Raw genomic sequence first — 19,667 nt, forward strand, 5'->3', positions numbered from 1 at the left:
CCCGGCCCGTCAGAACCCCAGCACCAGATTGGGCCACACAGTTCAGCAAACAGGGACCCCCGCCTCCAAATATGCTACCTTTTGTCCTGTTTATAGCCAGCCGGCACGTCGTCTCCAGCAAGCTGAGACGGACAAACAGGGGGCCGGCGCTTCTCTCCTGTCGCTCCCGTGTGTCATCCGTCCCTCGCGAATTCGCTGATCCCCAGGTCACTTCGCTGCAATGTGCCTCCTCCCTCCTGTAGGCTCCGTCACAGTCCGCGTACGGGATGAGCTCCTGTGTGGCCCAGCAGTTTCCGGACCGCCTCCGTAGGCCCCCTCCCCTCACCAGGGGGGACCCAGCGCCTCTGTACCCTCGCTCACAGAAGGGCTTCACCGGCGGGGGAGGGCAACCCACAGGGCCGCCTTCGCCCGTGCACCGCTCCTACACCTGGCAAGCCCTGATCTTCCACAACTCCTTCACTGTGGGGTGCCCCACGCTGGCCATGCACAGACCCTGTCTCTTACTTCGGCGGTTCTTCGGTTCTTCTCCAAACCGGGGACCGCTGCCTCACAAGCGGTGGCGGGCAGCCGCAGGACCGCTCCCGCCATTGCATCTGCTCCCATGCTTGGCAACCTGTGATCTTCCACGGTTCCCCAGCTGCGATCCGCCCCGCGCCGGCTGCGTTCCAGGCCACCTCTCCTTCCTCGGTGAGGCTGTCGCACTGCATAGCCCCGGGCATTGCGGCACCACCGGCGGGGGCGGGCAGCACACAGCACCGCTTTTCACTGATGCATCTGCTCCTCTACCTGTTGAACCGAGGTCTACCACGGTCCCCTTGCTGCGGTGCGCCCCGTGCCGGAGGCGCACCAGTCCTCGTCCCCTTCCTTGGTGGTTTCTCCGCTCAGCACCACCCTGGAAGTCATGCACCTCAAACTGCTTTTCGGGGTCCGAACAGCTCTCCTGGCACTCAGCCCTCTTCTCCAACCCCGCAGGGGTTCCCACGTTGCCAGTAGAGGGACCGCTGATGAGGTGGTGGGCACCTTTCACCAGTCGGGTCCAGGGAGCGCCGTTGGCATGTCTACACTGTGCCGGCGGCCATCTTGGAATCCAAAACAGCATTTTTAAAGGATGGAAAAGGTGTCATTTTAAAAGGAATTTTGGGGTTTTCAGCAAGGCAATGTTGCCTATTTCACTTAATTCAATGTTAAACGTTGCAGAGCACACTGGCACACTCCTCCAGTGTGCACTCATTTCCTCCCCGCCTGAAAAGTGTGTGGCAGGGTGATGCAGCCCTTTTCTTTGGTGGTTGTAAAAACTCAATTTTGAGATCCTGGAGCACACAGGAGTTAGCGCAGCCATTTTGCTTTTTCTTGCACCAATGCAGCTAAGTGATGTGGTAAAGCACATCTGAGTGGGTAAATATATCCTACAGGCTGGTTCGTTAGGATGATGCATTGCTTCCTTGGATGCAGCTCACCAATCTGTCTATCCACGTCACGCGGCTTCGCCAAAGACGGAATTCACTTTCACTTTCAGCTATAGCCCCAGAGGCCATATCTACCTCATTCCGAGAGGGATTCTCTGGCTCTTTTTTGCTGCATGTGCAGGGGGTGTTCCCACACCTGTTGGGTCATTCTGTTCCCACATTTCCTTGCCAGCCAATCTTGACTTTGGGCATTTTTGTCTTAATCTCATGTTCTAATTAGCAGACATTAGACATGGCTCTTTGATTTTCACAAACATAAATTGCTTTTGCAGAAATAACTCTAATAACAATATCTGTAACCACCAGCCAAAATAGCACCTTCACACAACACATAATCTTCTCCAGTCCTGGTGCATCGCCAATGATCTCTGCCTCAATGCCAGCAGATCCTTCTTATTGTGACTCCTGCTCCCTCTTTCATCCCCTCACTCTGGCCATCATCTATGGGCTCTCCCCCCTCTCCTTCATGTGAAGCCAGAAACCTTGGAGTCATCTCAACTCCTCTCTTTCCTTCCTCCCTCACATTCAGTTACCTCCTCAAAGGAATACTCAATTTCCTCACTTTCCCCCGGAAGCTCAATGTCTCTAGAGCTCTGGTTCTCTCCATGCTAGACTATTGCAACGCCATTTTCCTCTATTTCTCTACAGCCCCTCCAGCTAATCCAGAATAGGGTAGCAAGACTTATCCTTGGCCTCAAGCCTGGGGACTGCATCTTAACATCCCTAAAAACTCTCCACTGGCTCCCAGATTCTGCAAGGATCAAATCCAAATACCTCTGCATCATCCATAAGGCTGTCTGGGGCCAGGGACCAGGCTATCTTCCACTTGCTCTCACTAAATACTCTCCCTCCAAATCTTTACGCTCTTCCGGCACCAACTCTCTGTGTGCGTAGCGCTTCTCGAAACAGAGAGCTGGTGTCCGATCTCTTTCATCAGCAGGCTCCCTCCTATGGAACAGCCTCCCCCTTCTTTTTCATCTTGAGGCAGAGCCCGGAAGCTGCTCAAGACTTCCCTTTTCACCACTTCCTTCCCTTCCTCCCTCCCCTGCTAATCCCACAGTAGCTGAGATCGGTGGCCAGGGCCCTTATATGTCCTCTGGGCCCTGGCCTCCAACACCCAATCGCCTTGAGCCTTCGCCCGGTCCCAGCACTTACATGACACTATTGGCCTATACCACTGCAGGCTTGCACTTATTTATTTGCAGCTGACCACTCCCTTAGCACTTCCTCCACTTGGCACTTACAGCTGCTCATTCCCTAGCACTTCCCTCCTGGCACACCTAGCACTTCCACCCTTTCCCCCATACCTTCTCTCCTCTCTGAACTTGCACATTTCTGAATGCTCACAAGGCCTAGTAAGTCTGCTGCTATCCTTCATTGTTTTAATTGATTTTCATTCCCATGTTCCCTCCCTGTGACCCTGTGAGCGCTTTGAAACACAATTTACTTGTTGTGTAAGCGCCTTAAAACAATAAGTGTACCTAGCCAGAAGATTTGTTTAACATAGAGATGCATTCATTTTGCAAAAATTATCGTGCTCAAATATCAACAATGTTTTTAACTGGCACAAATATCTTAGCAAGAAAAAAACAAATTGCTCTTCATAGGTTTAACTTAAAGCCTCCAATGTTTATTTACAAAATTGCCCAAAGGCTAGATTACATTTCATATATATTCTTATAATGGCGACATCTAATTGATCTACAAAATGCATTGTGTTCATTTTTTCCAAGGACATTATCAAGAACCAGGAATGAGACGCGGACACAGAGGACTCATGGTGATTGGTATAGACTTTTATAAAATAATGAAGGGGGTTGGAAAATGCATCACTGTCAGGGGTATTACTAGGTCTGGAAAAGACCAGGGGCTACACCAATGTCGGGACTCTGGAGACTTGGGGCTAGCTAGTCTTTTGGTTGTAGCTCCTGGGCTTCTATCCGGGGCTACAACCAAAAGACCCGGGGCTATAGCCCCCTCAGCCGCCCCCCCGCAGCAATGCCCCTGTTCACTGTCCCTAATCTAGGAGGCATTTCCCTACCTCAACCAACAACTAAGGGTCTGCCCTTTGTCAAGATGTCCAAAGTAAAAATATCCTGTGTCTGAGTCCTGTCCTAGCCCTTTCATTCTAAAAGTAACTAAGGTATTATGGGTATTGTCTTTGGCTTGGAAAGTACACAAATGTTCAAGTACAACAAAAAGGTATACATCCAACAAAAGTAAAAAATTGATAATGTTCACAGTTACAGGGAGTGACTCCTGTCCCCACATTTCTCTCCGCCAAATCAAAAGTTCAAAAGAATAACCAAGTTCCCCAAGAAGATAAACCCCCTCCTCTTGGTGTTGCAATCACCTCCAGGGAAAATGACTGCCTTTCCACAGTCAATGCAATTCAAAATCCTAAGGGCATGAGTCTTCCTTGGGATTCTCTTTACAAGATACCACAACTTGGGTGCGGCTCCCAGACTCGCAGAACACCTGGTATACTCTCCTGATAGGTTCTCTCATATCACTTGTGTATTTGTATCTCCCCAAATACTGAGACTATAAAAATCAGTTTGTGATGTAAGTCATCCCACTTTAATGTCTCTCCTGCCTGTGGGAATGCGTCTCCGGTCCAGACGCTGCCTCCCCATTTCTTTGTGCCACTTCTCTGCCTCACTTGCTGCCTCCTGGAATCCCAGCCTGAGCTGGGAAATCTTCTCCATGATTCTCCTGCATTTACTTGCTCATCTGCCCACCTGACAGCTTGGCTTCCCCAGCAGTGGCTAACCAGTCGATCTCTCTGTTGAACTCAGCTGTTTCATCTTTGAACTCCAGCTTCATGGAAGGGAGTTGCTCGGAGCCAATCAGCTTCCTCCAAGCATGGGACTGCTCCTTCTGATTCAGCCTAGTAATCTTCATTTGGGTAGTTCTCTTTCTCATCTCAGTATTTGTCATTCGGTTTGCTACAGAATATTGAAGCATACTGTCAGCAGGGTTTACGGGTTGTTGAAAGGGATTATCACAGTATGCCATCAAGGCATGAAGAATGGAGGGAATATCCCTAAAAGGGGAAGGGGATACCATGTCTCATCTGATGATGACTGTCCCGGCCCCTAAGGGTTGCCTCCCCTCCTGTGACCTTCATGTGGTCCTCCCTTGCATAGCCACCCCCAGGGTCAGGATCCAGTAGTGGCTGCCATTCCCTGGCCACATGAGGAGAGGCTACCTCCGGGAAATGAGTGATGGCATCACATTAAACGTTTTTAGCTGCATAATACAAGCAACTGAAACCTAGCAAGCCTAAATTATTATTTTATTTTTAACTCTTTGTGATCATAAAATAAAGCACTACGCTGTTTTGATTCTGTGAGTATTTTGTATAATAAAGTTCAGATAATGTTATGCAATGTGCAGAATGGAGAGTGCGTTTATATTAGCACATACCAATGAGCAGTGTGTTTTCACATCGTGATGTGTAAAGGACAGAACTAATTATAAATCAAACATTCCAAGGTATTGTGTTTGCTTGGCAAAGCTTGTGTAAAGAAAGGCATTTTAAACTTAACAGAGCATTGTCAATAGTGATGCATGTCCGTGCGTCCTTTGCAGCTGACATACATTTCAACAGCATCAAATGTAAATAGCAATGATTCCACATTTGATTTTGCATTGGGTGTTGCGACTAATGTTTGTTTCAAATCTAATAGTAATGAATTCACATATGCTTTTGTATCTCAATGTGTTGCAGCTAAAATGTGTGACAAACTTTATAGCAAAGAATTCAAAATATGTCTTCGCACTAGAGAAAATATGTCTGATGAACTCAATATTTATTTATTTGTTTATTTTAATTCTTGTAAACGCACCTAATCGCCCAAAGGCCTCAAGGCGCACAGAAAAAACAAAACACAGACACGACAACTAATCCAAGTAGGAAAATCGAGACTCAGAGGAAAACAAACAAGATCTATGAAGCCCTGAAGAGAAAGGTTTTAAGTTTCTTTTTGAATAGTAAAGAATTCACGTATTGTTGAAGCCTAAATAACTTGCCTTGGTTTGTAAAGCATTTAACACAGGCTTATACATAAAATATGTAACACTTATATCTAAGAAGCACTTTATAATGCACTTCAAATTATGTAAACTGGATATTCACACTTCAATAAAGACATACTTACCATTTCAGCCAGGGCAGAGATTACCTTTCCCAGTGTAGTAAGAGACTTGTTAATGTTTGCCCCTTCCTGTCAGAGAGAAAACGGAATTTGTTGAGAGAGACAAAAGACATGAATTAAGTAGAAATGTAAAGAAAAGTAGATAAAAGAATGCTTAAAATGAGTGAACAGGAGAGGGAAATGCAGACAGAAATATTAAACTCTTGATCTGGGAAAAGTGATATGGGTAGAATGTCTGAGAATTTAAAACATTTCATATAATATCCTCATATCCTCATAGGTATATTCATATTAAAAAGGCTGTCTTTGCAATAAAAATTATGACCGGGGATTATGTGCATTTCCGCCACGATAAAAAGTTTGTTTTGATTGGTAGATAAGTGATATGTCTATGACACTCTGATCGCTATTATTTAACAATGAATGTGTGGTCGGATTGTATACAGGAACCAAAGGTAATCTAATCCTACAACAGGTGCTCAGTATTGTAAGGAACTCATGGTGGCAACAGTAAAGAGACACAAGTGATCACAGTTTAGGGATGTTTATTTAACTGTATGCATGTTGGACAAACGCAATCTAAACCTAAATCTCAGATGGGAGCAAGCGTCGACCATGAAATGAAAAAGTAGGCACTCCGAGTGGCGTTGAGTCAAATAAAAAGGACCTATACTAAGAAACCTATTGCCAAACCTTACAACTGATGCAAAAAGGGTGTGGAATGGTTTTCAAGAAAAGAAAGAAATGTTCACAAATAATATGTCAGGATGTGGTAGCTTGGGTCTCCCTTCCCCACGTTTTGAGCATGGGGTAAAATGGGATCTTGGAGCACAGCACACACTCGAGCTTTCCCGGCGCAAGTGGACAGTTCTGTTCCCGTCTATCAGGAGCCTCGATGGCCAAGTCTCTTCCACTTTCAAAGTCTCTTGCCTTTGAGGGCCTGATGTGTCCAAGTAAAAAAACAACACAAAGTTCCCTTTCACATTTCCTTTGGGTGATGGCTTCACCCCTGGATCTCCTTTGTGCGGGCTCAGACCATTCAGAAACAGTTCTTATCTGTATAAAGGCCTTCAGTGGTTTCTCCTCCTGCTGCAGAGGTCCTTATAGCTTCCAAAGTATCAAAAACAAAGTTATTTCATAAAGTTTTCTTCTCTGTACTTGGGTGATAGGTCTCCACCCCTGGGTCCCCCTCTTCTGGGCACAGATCCCTCTCAACTCTTCAGCCTCCTTCCACCGGGTTCACTATGGCTTCTCGACTTTGGGTGGTGGCTTCACCCCTTGATCTCCCTCGTTCGGGCTCGGATCCCTCTCGACTGTTGATCTCCCTCCACCGGGTTCACTATGGCTTTCAACAAATCTTCCTTTATCATACTAACAAAGTCTTAATGTCTTTTTAAACAGTTCCTGTGGACATCCCTCAGCCGGGTACACGTTTGTCAACACACTGTTTTTCTGGACCTTAGACTTCACCCCATCTTTATCGGCATCCCTCGGTCATGTACACTCTTGTCAACTTCTCATTCACATTAGGTTATGGCTTCACCCCTGGATCCCCCTCTTTTACTCCCAATGTTTGCAGGATTCACTTCTCTTACTTTCTCTACAGTTCTTAGATTAAAGGCTTTCGACTGTATGGGGATTTTGCTTGACCTACTGTATGACCACTTTGACCTAATTTGACAGCTCTCCTACGGCCTTACTCCTACGGTATCTGTAGTTTCACTCAGATGGGGATCGACCAGAGTCTCTCGAGTTAGCACCCAAATGGTGCCGGTTCCCTCTGCAGCTGGTCTCCCCTTAATACTTTTACAGCTGTTATGAACCACTTGGCTTTCCTTGTTCTTTGAGTCAAGGCCGGTACCACAGCTTTCCTCATTCTTTGAGTCAAGGCCGGTACCATGGTAGCAGGAGTGCTCTTATCAGCGTCGACACTTTCTGTGTACCGTTGACATCTTTTGCAGCACACTTGGACTATTGTCCTCGGTTTTATGATTCCCTCTGCGGAGGTTTCGCCGGTCTGCGTCGAAAAGGGCAAGGTCGTGTCTCTCCTTGTTAGCCTCTCGATGTTCTCGGATCTTTCTCCTCCTCTTGAATGGCCGGGCATGGATAGCATTCTCATTGTGCGGTATGCATTGCTCGTACTGTGCTCTCATGTTCCACCTTTTATCCCTGTTGGAAAAGGGAAGGGTCGTCTGGTGTGTGTGATTTAGGTCAATTGCCTGACTCTGCCTGACCCTTGCATCTGGACATGTCAGGTAAATAGGTTTCACATTAGTCCTTTGTGTTTCATGTCGGGAGAAAGTGCTTGTGTCAGAAAAGGGGAGAGGTAGAGTTTGATTGTGCTACAAAGTAAGAAAGGAAAGAGGGGTTATAAGGAATGATAACCTTCGTCCTAGGGGTAGGTGATTTCGGATAGGTGGGTTTTGGAGGGTTTGTGGGGCAAACAGGAATAGCTTGGATCGTGAAATAAACAGGGGGGATTGATGGAACGGTAGTGTTTCATCTGAGCAGGTTGGGTGTGTGGCAAATAATAATCAGAAGGACATGGAGAAGTATGATTGGGAGTAGTCGGTAAAAAACAGGACAACAGGGATTCTGAGAGAGATGGTTTCTGAATGTGAAGGTTTTTGATCCAAGGGGATTGGTTATATATAGAGGGGTTGGTGGATATGGGTAAGAACAAGTCAATGGGAGAAAGGGGGCAGATGCGGCACAGCCCACAAAGGTCTCAGGGATCTCATGCTCCTCTTTGGCATAATACTGCATCTCACATGGAGCATTCTCCCGAATATAACCCCGGGTTCACCTACCCAGGTGATCCTCTTTCTCTCGTCCACCCCCAGGGTTGGGTTCTGAGAGCGCCAGCTCTTCCCTGGCCACCTGAATAAGGGATTCTCAAGGTCTGTTTGGGAGAATACCCTCAGGTTTCTTACAGTATAGATTGGAAAAAGAATGGAAAATGTAAACAGGAAGATAGAATGAAAGTTGAGAGTAAAAGGACATAACATGGCAGGAATGGTTCCTGTTCCCATGATTTATGGTCAGTTTCTGTTCCCAATATAGACAACACAGGTCTCCTTAGTTTCCCTCGCCTCTCCTATTAGTAGTGGTTATAAATTAGTCCATGGCAAGATCTTAGAAGGGCAGTAAGGTAGACACGACACATGGAAACACAGACATAAATTTGAATGAATGTGCATTTTAAGTAGAGATAAATATAGTGGTACAAGAAGAAAGTGATGTGTATAGCTGGGACCTTTCATTCTCTACTAAACTTCAGGTTCAGATACAATTGCAGGTTTATGGCCATTTGTAGGGCTTACTGCAACTCAATTCTATGGTTGTGTGTCCTGGTTGGACAGTGAGCAGCACGTGTCACAACAGCGATGCATGGCTCACTTGAGTTAGGTTTATAGCCAGTTAATGGCTGATTTGCTGTGCTGGAGGTGGTCCTGATGCGGATACAGTTAATTAGGGAGGTATCTGAAAGTATGCAGTCAGGAGTCTTTGCTGCATATGGGTTTTCCTAAGCATGATCTCTTAAAGGTTAAGTTTCATAAATGTCAGAGTCTGCACCTTCACTGGAAGTGAGAGCAGAGTTTAGTTCAAAACACTGCTAACTATGTGAATGTTACCTCACTGTCAGAACTCTCAGGGTCCATTCAGAATAACTATCAAACATTCAGGATGCAGCAGAAGGGTGTCATGGAATACCTTTAGTGGAACTATCAAACACTCAGGTACGTTAATGGTGGGGAATATCGGGTGTTTGATGAAAGCTGCCAAATTCTCATCCCTGTTCAGAGTCTGCAGGAATCGTGTTCCGGAGGACTCCAGAATTATGCAGCTTCAGGGTCAGTGGAAAATGCTTCTTTGAAGAAAAATCAGAGTGAGAGGAGACATGAGAAGGTCCACTGAACCTAAAATACATTGCAGATCATGATCAGCCAGCAGTTGCTGAGCTACAGGGCAGAGGTTAACAGATAAAGAGACACTCCTCAGAGTACCACATCACAGGAGGATGATACTGAGTAAAGTTTGACTTTGAAACCAGCAGGTCTCTTGCACTATCAGCTGCTATTGTATCTTGAGTGTTGTGCCTTTTCCTCTTTTCCTTTTGCGTCAAGCAAGGATTGCAGAGAAGACAAAGACTGAAGTATTTTATGATGCTGGTTTTGTTGAGCCAAGGGAGATCCACAAACTTCATGACCTCATTCTCCTAATCGAAAGTCAGATTTCCTTAGATACTGAACAGAATGTGCATCAGGATGTCTTATAAGTGTTAACTCTTTAGGCAGAACTTTTCATCATATAGTCTTCAGTTGCACTCACAATTACAAATATTCCAGAAATAATTAGAGCAGACCTTCCGGATGATGATCAAGACGGCAACCAGGTAGGTAACTTTGCCCAGAGGCTCTAATAACAAGGTAAGACAATCTATGATCAAATCTAGCTTTTAACTTTAGATTTTCATATATTCTTAAGGATGTGGTTTCTGAATTGTATCTAATAATAGCTGGGGTACCGGGCGTCGCCTGTGTCCTGATTGAGTTGTCTCATGGGCCCTGGAGGATGTTGCTCCTGGCCTCATGTCAGCAAGTCTTACTTCAGTTTGCTCTGGCATCTGATTTGCCCTGAAAAATGTTGCTGTTGTTCTCTGTTTGGCAAGTCGTGCTGCTGTTTGTTGTTGTGTTTCAGAAGCTCTTGATATATATTTTGGCTTTGCATCAGATCAAGCTTTTCCAAGCGATGGTCGCTTTCTGTGCAGCATGTTTCAGACACTCAATGGATTCAGCACATTTGAGAAAATGTCCAAGAAAGATTGATTGATTGTTCTCTCATCATGTGAATGACGTTAAATAAACTGTAAACTTGCCATTTGCCATATTTGCAGTGCTGTGATAAAAAGACAAGTTTAATTTTTCTGTTTAATTCCCATTAAAAATGAATGCTTTAATAAACACTTTTGAACTGTATACATTAGTAATACATTTCAAAGGAATAACCAACACAACAAACATTATGCTTCAGACACTTTTCCAAATTGTGCCTTCTTCTAGTTCCTACTGTAGTGAATCAGGGTGAGCATCAGTAAATAAGGGCATCTACGGAGTGAATTCTTTGCATCAAACAGACTACGATCTTGCCCCAGACAAAACGTGGATTCAACAGTGTGGATTTGCATAGCCAGACAAACATACATACACACACATACATACATTCAGCTTTATATATAAAGATAAAAGGGGTGAGATAAACGCTGACCTTTCCCTCTCCGAACAAGGATGTCTCTGCCTAGCAAACTAAACTAAATACATACAACAAAATCAAACAAGGAATGTTTGGCTGTTTTATTTCCGCAAAACAGAATGAAAGTTCAAACTTATAGATTTTAGTAATTACTCCTTGGGACCAGGTTTAATATCCCTTCCCCTGGATCAATTCAGGAATATCCTTGACAATGTTCTTTGTCAGGAATATCCTTGACAAATTTCTGATTCAACAAAGTTTGGTTCAGTTCAATACAAAAAGTCTTTTCCTTCTGCTGCGTCCTTCCACTTGATAAAGTAAATGTCTCTTTAATAAACCCTTGTTCAAACATCAAACAGTTGTTATCCTCCCCAGTATCCTTCTTGGTAAGGCAAAATGTCTCTCTTTCTTTAGGATTCAGAGCAAGTATTAACACATCACACTTATTCTTCCAATGGAATACTTTCGTCAGGATAGCACAACTACCACCTTCGGTGATGTTGACTTTATTTTCATTTTGACAAACTGTTCCAAGTTCTTTCCACCACACTGTTTTGCCACAACAACACTTCTTCAAAATATCTTCTTTCCTGATATACTCGCCTGCCAGGACTAACTACTAATATTCCCTTTCCTGGTTCACTCTCCCGCCAGGAAGGAAAAAAGTCCAACAACTACAAGTAGTTTCAGTGGTAATATTTGTTGCAGAGTTCTCCACACCAGTATCCCTTGTGAGGAGGGTAGAACAAAAGCGGCCTCTCTTTATAGTCTCTTGGTTCGTGGCAATGTGGGTTACAAGTTTCCCCAGGTTGGTATCCCATAGAAGGTGAATTGCACCTGTTTCGACTCTTGAATTTAATTATTTGGTATTCAAAATTGTTATCTATTGACAAGTGTCCAGATTGGAGCGCCCCAGAGTCACCTCTAATTGTAGGCCAAATCACTGGTCTTCTCTGGCCTCTGTTTCCCTTTCAGCTGTGGAGGGCCTTCTGTGTTCTACCTCCTTCGGTGACAGTTCCTGCGTTAAGTCAGCAGACTGCACTTCAGTTCTGCTCCGGAGCTCTGCCAGCTCCTTAGGGCTTCCGTGTTCTCCCGCACTCTAAAGCAGGTCACGTCGGGTTGGGAGCACCTCTCCCAACCAGCTGGGCTTCTTCTTCCACCACCATCTACAACACTGCTTCCTGCTGCGTGCCCTCTGCAATGCCACTCATCTCTTCTTTCTGCGTCGGCTTCATCTGGCGTTCTATGTTCTGCATCTCTGACAATCTCAGGGCTTTGGATTGCTTCTGCCTCTGCTACTGCATCCTCGTCTCCTCTCAGCTGCAACTCATTGTGGGATTTAAATGTCCTGCTCAAGTGCCTTGCCTGATAACGGCAAGACAGCTATTTGGTTCAATGACAATAAGGATTACGCCTGCTAACTTCACAGGGAGTATTAATTCTATTAAAGACTAGGAGGCGAGCATTATGCTTCAACTTCTTTTATTACCACTTTCCAGCAGTTTCAATAAACTATAACAAAATAACAACTTTGAAACGTCCCAAGTGACTTTTCCCCTTTTTGAACTACAAATCCCATAGTTTCTGTAGTCCATCACTCTCCAGCTCAGCTATGACCACTTCCTGTCCCTGAGCTCCTCCTCTCTTTTACGTGCTCTGATTGTCACTTATCCACTAAAGCTTCTTGTCCCGCCAACAGAGCGAAGACTTTATCCACTCCAACTGCCTGCCAATTCCTCAGGCTTATCTCTCGCCTTCTCCTTACTAGTCCCCTCACTCAACTATTCTTCTGCTCTTCTCCTAAGAAAGATACAAAATAGAATATCAGGGTGGTGTCCAGCTTTGTTATCATATCATCACAATAATGCATACAATACATATGATCAACAAATAACAGTGGGTGGGAACTAATGCTCGCCTCCTAGTCTTTAATAGAATTAATACTCTCTGCGCAGTTAGCAGGGGTAATCTTATTCTATGGCAAGACTGGAGGCGAGCATTATGCTTGTGTAAAGCTGCCCCAATACTGGAACAGATAAATTCTCAGAAGGCTTAAAGTAAAATTCTCTAAAGGTACGATCATTAGCCCAGTCTGCTGCTAACAAGATCTCTTGCAGGGGTACCCCTGTTGCATATGCTTTAGATGCCATAGCTCCCCTTACGGAGTGAGCCCCATACTTCTGTAAATCAATTCCTGCTGCTTGCATCACCTTTCTGACCCATCTTGCGATGGTAGCTGTCTTTATAGCATGGAAAGGCTTTCTACGCACTATTAGCAATTGAGTAGTACTCGCTGCTCAATTCTCTGCTGTCCTAGCTACGTACTCCCTGATGCAGCTTGCTACGCACCATTTGATATTATTCGGGAAATACGGATAGTGAACTGTTGACATGCTTGTCTTAGTCCTTTGCACTATCGTGAAGGTCACTTCTTCAGGCCTGAATGCCCTTCTAATGATCTCCAATGCTTTGATATCCCATACTCGTTTGCAAGATATGAGACACAGAAACATCGCTAGTTTACCTGTGAGCTTCATGAGAGATAGATATCTGTTTGCTGGCCAGCTCTCTAATAGCCACAAACACTACTGTCACGTCCCACAGGACCTTGTATTTAGGTTCAGGAGGTTCTTTAAACTTAGCTCCTCTGATGAGCCTGTTTACTGCTGGATGTTCCCCTGCTGGAATTCGCTCGATCGGTACATGCTCCGCTGAGATCGCTGACCTGCACACTCCTATGGTGTGAAATGCTTTCCCGTCCTGCAGGAGCTGTGCTAGAAAATTCAGTATAGCTACTACAGGTGCTGAAATGGGATGAAGATATCTCCCTCTACACCAGCTAGACCACTTGACCCAAGCCGTGTTGTAGCTCCTCCTAGTATATGGAGCCTAGGATTCTGCGATGAGCTCTGCATCCTGCATCGAAATGCCTGGCAGCTCCCATCGTTTCCTGATATCCTGCACGCGATGAGCAGGAGTGTCCCTCTCACTCTCAGAGGATGACACTGTCCAGCTGGGTCCGTGAGTAGTCGCTATCCTTCGGGGAGGACTCTCGGCAGATCTAATTAGAGTTCCATCAGCGTCGGGAACCAGACTTGTGATTTCCACAACTGTGCTACTACCACCAGCTCTGCCATCTCCCTACGACATTTCGCTAGTACTCTGCTCAGTATCATGAAGGGAGGAAATGCATAATGGAGGTCGCCTGACCAATCTTGCGGGAATGCGTCTGTCCCTCGAATGTCTGGGTCTAATCTCCAGCTGAAGTAACTGGTTGTCTGCGCGTTGAGGCAAGACGCAAACAGGTCTGTGTGAATCGGACCCCACCTCCGATCCAGTATCTGAAATACTGAGGGATCCAGCTTCCAGTCGCTGGAGTCTGTGAGGCATCGGGAGTTCCAGTCCGCTAGCACGTTCAGTGCTCTGGGCAAGTATTCCGCTGTCACTGAGGTTCTTGTCTGCAGGCAATAGTGCCAAAAATTCTTTGCTAGCTCCACTAGCATATTGGATCTCGTTACGCCTAAGTGATTTATGTAAGGAACTGCTGAGATGTTGTCCATCTTCAACAGTGTGCATGACTTCAATTTGTCTCTCATGAATGTCTTTATCGCGAAGGAGCACGCTAGAAGCTCTAGGCAGTTTATGTGTAGGCTTAACTCTTCTTCGCTCCACTTGCCCGCTGTCTGCAACTCTCCGCATCGTGCTCCCCACCCTAAGCGGCTGACGTCTGACTCTATGATCAGGTCTGGTCGGTCTCTGAAAATGGCACGCCCATTCCAGGCGCCCATATTCTGCAACCACCATTCCAGTTCTGTGATGGACTCCTGATCCAATGGTATCAATTCATGGTACTTCAATCCCTGTTGAAGGTGTCTTATTTTCAACCTTTGTAAGGCTTGATAATGTAAGGGACCCGGAAATATGGCTCGTATAGAGGCTCTTAAGAGGCCAACAATTCTCACGAGGACCCTCAGTGAAATCAGTTACTTCTTCAGACACATCGTGATCTCCCTCTTGATATCTCAAATCTTCCTTGGTGGAAGTTCCAGCGTAGCTTTCCTCATGTCTAGTACAAAGCCTAGAAAATCTAGCCTCTGTGCTGGCTTGGTATCTGATTTCTCTGTATTTAATAGAAACCCTAACGACTGCAGAAGGTCTAGGACCCACCTCGTCTGATATTCTAGCGCTCCCCAGTCAGCTGCTAGGAGCAAAAGGTTGTCAAGATATATTATTAATCTTATGTCTTTCTCTCGTATTGCTGCTGCTACGGGTTTCATCAACTTCTTCCAGTGAAAAGCCAGGAATTTCCTGAACTGCTTCTGCACTGGGATCGTCAGGTAGGTATCCTTTAAGTCTAGTCTTGTCAACCAGTCCCCCTCTCTCAGGGAATCCCTGAGCTGGTGGATCCCTTCCATCTTGAAATGATGGTAGACGATCCATCCATTCAACTCTTTCAGATTTATTACTGTTTGCAGCTTCTCCTTCCTGTGAACGAGAAACATGTTGCTTATGAAACTGGGGCTGCTGAACACCTCTCTATGGCTCTCTTCTGCGCTAGGAGCGATAACTCGATATTCAGAGACTCCTGCTCTGCTATTGCTAGGTGCTGGGGAACTCGGGTCTGCACTGGAGTCTGTACAAATTCTATCTGCAGACCTCTGACAGTTTGCAAAATCCAGGCATCGCTCGAAAGCGTGCGCCAGTTTTCCCAGAACATACTGGTCCTCCTGCCTACTGGGGGGTAGGCAATCGCTCTTGCTTGGTGTAAATCCCTGTCCTCGGCCGAAACCTCCGCTTCTGCGCCCTCTGGTGTTGCGGCCTCTGGCTGAGAAGAACGCGTCCTGCTGCCTGTTCTCCCAGTATTGAGCTCTATGATTGGGGGGTCTTCTCCCTCGTTGTTGGAGACCGGTCGTGCGACCCCTGTAACGACCGGTCCCGGCAAAAACTCTACGCAGGAATATCTTTTGAATGGATGCCTGGGCTTTCTCCAATGATGTGTAAGTGCCGACAAAACAGCCCATCTCCTTTCCGAAAGTCTCTCCGAAGAGGAGACCTTGAGCTGCTTCCCCAGCCTCATAGGATGCCAGGTTTCTAAGCTTCGGGTCGATCTTAAGCAATAGACCTCTCCTTCTCTCCGATGCGATGGCGCAGTTAGCGTTCCCCAGAAGGCAAATGTCTCTTTGCACCCAACCTGCTAGGGCCTCCGGATCTACTTCCTCCCCTGTGTCTCTCGCTCTTTCTGCTAGGTCCATGATCTTAGCGAGAGGGCCAGCTAGGTCTAGCACTTTCTCCTAGCAACTCTTCCATGATCTGTCTATACCCTTACATGGGTCCTTGCTGGTCTTGGAAACAAAGGTAAGCATTTTGGGGTCTAGCTCGGGGGTCTCTGCCACTTTTCCGGGCAGGTCTGGACGTGGGCATTCCGCTCAGAGGCGCTGTCTAACCTTGTCTAAGGCCTTTCTCAGCCTCGCTGTCATATATTGTGCCACCCTTGGGGACGGCTGCCAGTCGGATGATCTCAGGATACGGATGCTCTCCGGATCAAACATATCATTTTGCTCCTCCTCGAGGTGCTTGTCCTTGCGGGCTCTCTTTCCACCGCTGGGCTTTGCCCATTCCTCTTCGACTGGCTCTTCCAACTCTTGTGGGGACAGATCCCCTTCTGCTGGCTTCTCTTCCGAGCCTGGGTCTTCTTCTCCTTCATTGTCTTCCCCAGGAGTGGGTGTTGTGAGGTCTGGCACTGCCTGAAGCTGCAAATAGGCCTCCTTAAGTTTTGCGAAGGTGTCAGCGACCTCCAGAGCCTTATCTTTCACCCCATCTGGGGCAGATGGGGAGCAGGTGCAAGTGGATCTAGGTCACCTGGCCTAAGCACCACCTACCTGGTGCCTTCCTGTCTGCTGCTCTTTTTCACCACTTAGAAAGCCCTGCCCACCTGGTGCCTTCCTGCTTGCCGCTCTTTTTCACCACTTAGCAAGCCCCGCCCACCTGGTGCCTTCCTGCTTGCCGCTCTTTTTCACCTTTCACAATTCCTGTTTGGACCTGTTCGTACCAGGACGCCCCAGGGCCCGACCCCCTGCTCAGACAGCAGGTAAGCATGCACCAACATGTGTTACCCCCTCTGTCCCTACAGGCCATCCTCACCCCTTCTGGTCCCCCTGTGATGTTCCCTTGTGCCCCCCTTCTCGAACACAGGTGTTGCCTGTTTTGCTTGATTCTTCTAACCTGCTACCCCTCAACCTCCTCCAGCCTACTACTGCAGGAGTCTGTCCTGATACATTCTGCTTTCACCATCACCGTCTTGTGGCCAATGCTGGATTTGACTTTTATGGACTTCATTCATTTACGGTGTGTCACCCTTTCTCAACACTCATGCTGGATTTCCTTTGCATCTTGTACTCATGGTGGCCCGGAATCATGCTATTCCCATCTTCATCTTGTATCCTGGCTTGCAACATTATGTGTTACTACTGACTTCTGCAATTGTATTCGCTCTTCCCTCTTGCTTCTCCACTCTTTTTGACTGTTTGCTATCTGTTCTCTCCTCCTTTCCCTTCTCCCTTTTCCTATCTCCTCTCCTTACTTTCTTCTATGCACTTACTCTATCAGAATTGTCCCTGGACCTAATATGATAGCAACCTTGTCTGTTTCCTCCTCCCTCCCATTACTGTTTATTTACTCCCCCCCACCCCCTCCGGCACTATCTGAAATGTCGTCAGGCGTAGTATGATAGTCGCTTGTTTTGTTCCTCCCCTCCCTTTCTGTACCCCTCTCCCTCACCTTTTGTTTTTCTCTGGCTCTACCAGAAATGTCGTCAGGCCTAGTGCGGTAGTCGCCTGTCTGTTTCCATTTCCTTCCCACTCTCCCCCTCCCTTCCTTATCTACGTCTTAGCTCTTGCACTATCTGAAATATCGTCAGGTCGAGTGCGATAGTTAATTTCACATCCTTACTGTTCATGGCCTGTAAGAATGTCATTGTATTTTCCCTTGTTTCCTCCCTTGCCTTGAAGCGCTTTGAAACCCATTGTGTACAGGTGCTATATAAATAAACTATCATATCATATCTATAGGGCCCTAGGGGTCAGCAGAGGCTTTCCTCTTGCGGGCCTGAGTACTCCCCTTAGACCCTTCTCCAGAGGGTTCGGTGGGCGTGCGGTCTGACCTCGTGTTGCTATCTTTAGGCTGGTGAAGCATTGCTTCTAAGGTCTGCAGTCTTTCTTGTAGGGGTCTCACCCCTTGTGCCACAGCATCTACTAGAGAATTCCCCAGCACCTCCTTGAAGCTGGCGGCTAAGTCTAATGACTGCTCCTCCTCGCTCCATTCAAATCTGAAATGATTAGGAATGTGCTGTGTGCCTGGATGCCTGGTGAAGGTGTCTTTGGCACCCACTTCGCTAGTAGATGACGTTACTTGGGATAAATCCCTAGTGTCTTCTCCTTTCTCTTTCCTTTTATTATAATTTTTTATTTGTGGCTGCACCTGACTTTTTGTAATTCTTTATGCCTGTGATGGCTTAAACTTCCTTTTGCCTCTTCCTTCTTTAGTCTGAGGCTTACTGTCTCATATACACAGGAAAAACCTGCTCTCGATATTGGGTACTGATCCTTTCTGCCTTCTTCTTTCTGAGGCTGAGGCTCAAATCTCTTTATAAGCAGGACCTCTGCTCTAATGGTCCACAAGCTGCACGAGCTCAAACACGTTCCTGCTGATCCTTCATAGCTAATAGAATGAATGTGCGCGAGCGTTCGCCTAAGGCATGTAAGGCTCTGCGTCGCAGATAGTATGCGACGCAGAGTCGAATACACCGGACTCCGGCTCCGCCTCTGTGAGGGTGGGGGCCGGAGCGCTCTGCGCTGCTTATCCCTCTACTGCGGGCCTGCGACTCGCGTGTCTTGGAGCTCAGCTCTGCCTACACAAAGGAGGGGGTCTGAGCGGCGCTGCGCTCTCTCCCTCGTATGAGGGCCTGACAGCTCCGCGGGCTATCTGACAGAACCCCTAAGGTGCCGGTCATATGGCACGGGGCCATAGCACTGATGGAGCTCCCAACGTTATACCTCAAACGCGAATCGGAAACACTGCCTCTTACTGTAACTAAGCGCTGAAATGAACGCTGGTCGGCCGTGCGTGTGATACTGCCTATCTGCACAAATCTTGTCTACAGTGCTGCATTATGCTAAACTCTTCATAGCCTATCTTGTCTACAGTGCTGTATTATGCTAACTCTCCTATGATATATACATACTCTCCCCTCAAATAAAATGATAAATGATATAAAAAACCTGCTCTCACACAGATATACTGGGAGGTAAAGAAAACATTACTTATCTGCTTGAAGACCAGTAAAAGAAGAGGAGGGGCTCAGGGACAGGAAGTGGTCATAGCTGAGCTGGAGAGTGAAGGACTACAGAGACTATGGGATTCGTAGTTCAAAAAGGGGAAACGTCACTTGGGACATTTCAAAGTTGCTGTTTTGTTATAGTTTGTTGAAACTGCTGAAGAGTGGTAATAAAAGAAGTTGAAGCATAATGCTCACCTCCAGTCTTGCCATAGAATTATGATCCTCATTAATTCCTGGTCCCTCTTTCTCGTCCCAGTAACACAGGCATTATGGATATTGAAGTTCATAATGGATTGCATAGCAGTTCCATCAATTTGTTTCATTTTACAAGCTTCAGGGGGAACAGGGGAACCATGAGAGCAAAAGGTCACCAATTTTCTCTGGCATGAGTCTCCCCCCATGTGATCCTCCCACATAATACCGCCCCCCAGGATCAGGTAGTGGCTGCCTTTC

The 19,667-nt window shown here is 46.5% G+C and overlaps 1 protein-coding gene across 7 annotated transcripts in view; it reads right to left on the reverse strand.

Annotated features, from left to right (window-relative positions):
- The window catches only part of KIF1A (kinesin family member 1A), a 4,129,412-nt gene that overhangs the window by 3,345,476 nt on the left and 764,269 nt on the right, over nucleotides 1-19,667 (reverse strand). For all 7 annotated transcript variants that reach the window (XM_069618139.1, XM_069618143.1, XM_069618141.1 and 4 more), the window contains exon 9: nucleotides 5,630-5,695. In XM_069618139.1, the coding sequence (XP_069474240.1) occupies nucleotides 5,630-5,695 (66 nt within the window). The remainder of the gene's footprint in view (nucleotides 1-5,629; nucleotides 5,696-19,667) is intronic.

The sequence above is a fragment of the Ambystoma mexicanum genome, chromosome 10 (assembly GCF_040938575.1).
Source record: "Ambystoma mexicanum isolate Mex_15411 chromosome 10, UKY_AmexF1_1, whole genome shotgun sequence".
In the NCBI taxonomy this organism is placed as follows: Eukaryota; Metazoa; Chordata; class Amphibia; order Caudata; family Ambystomatidae; genus Ambystoma; species Ambystoma mexicanum.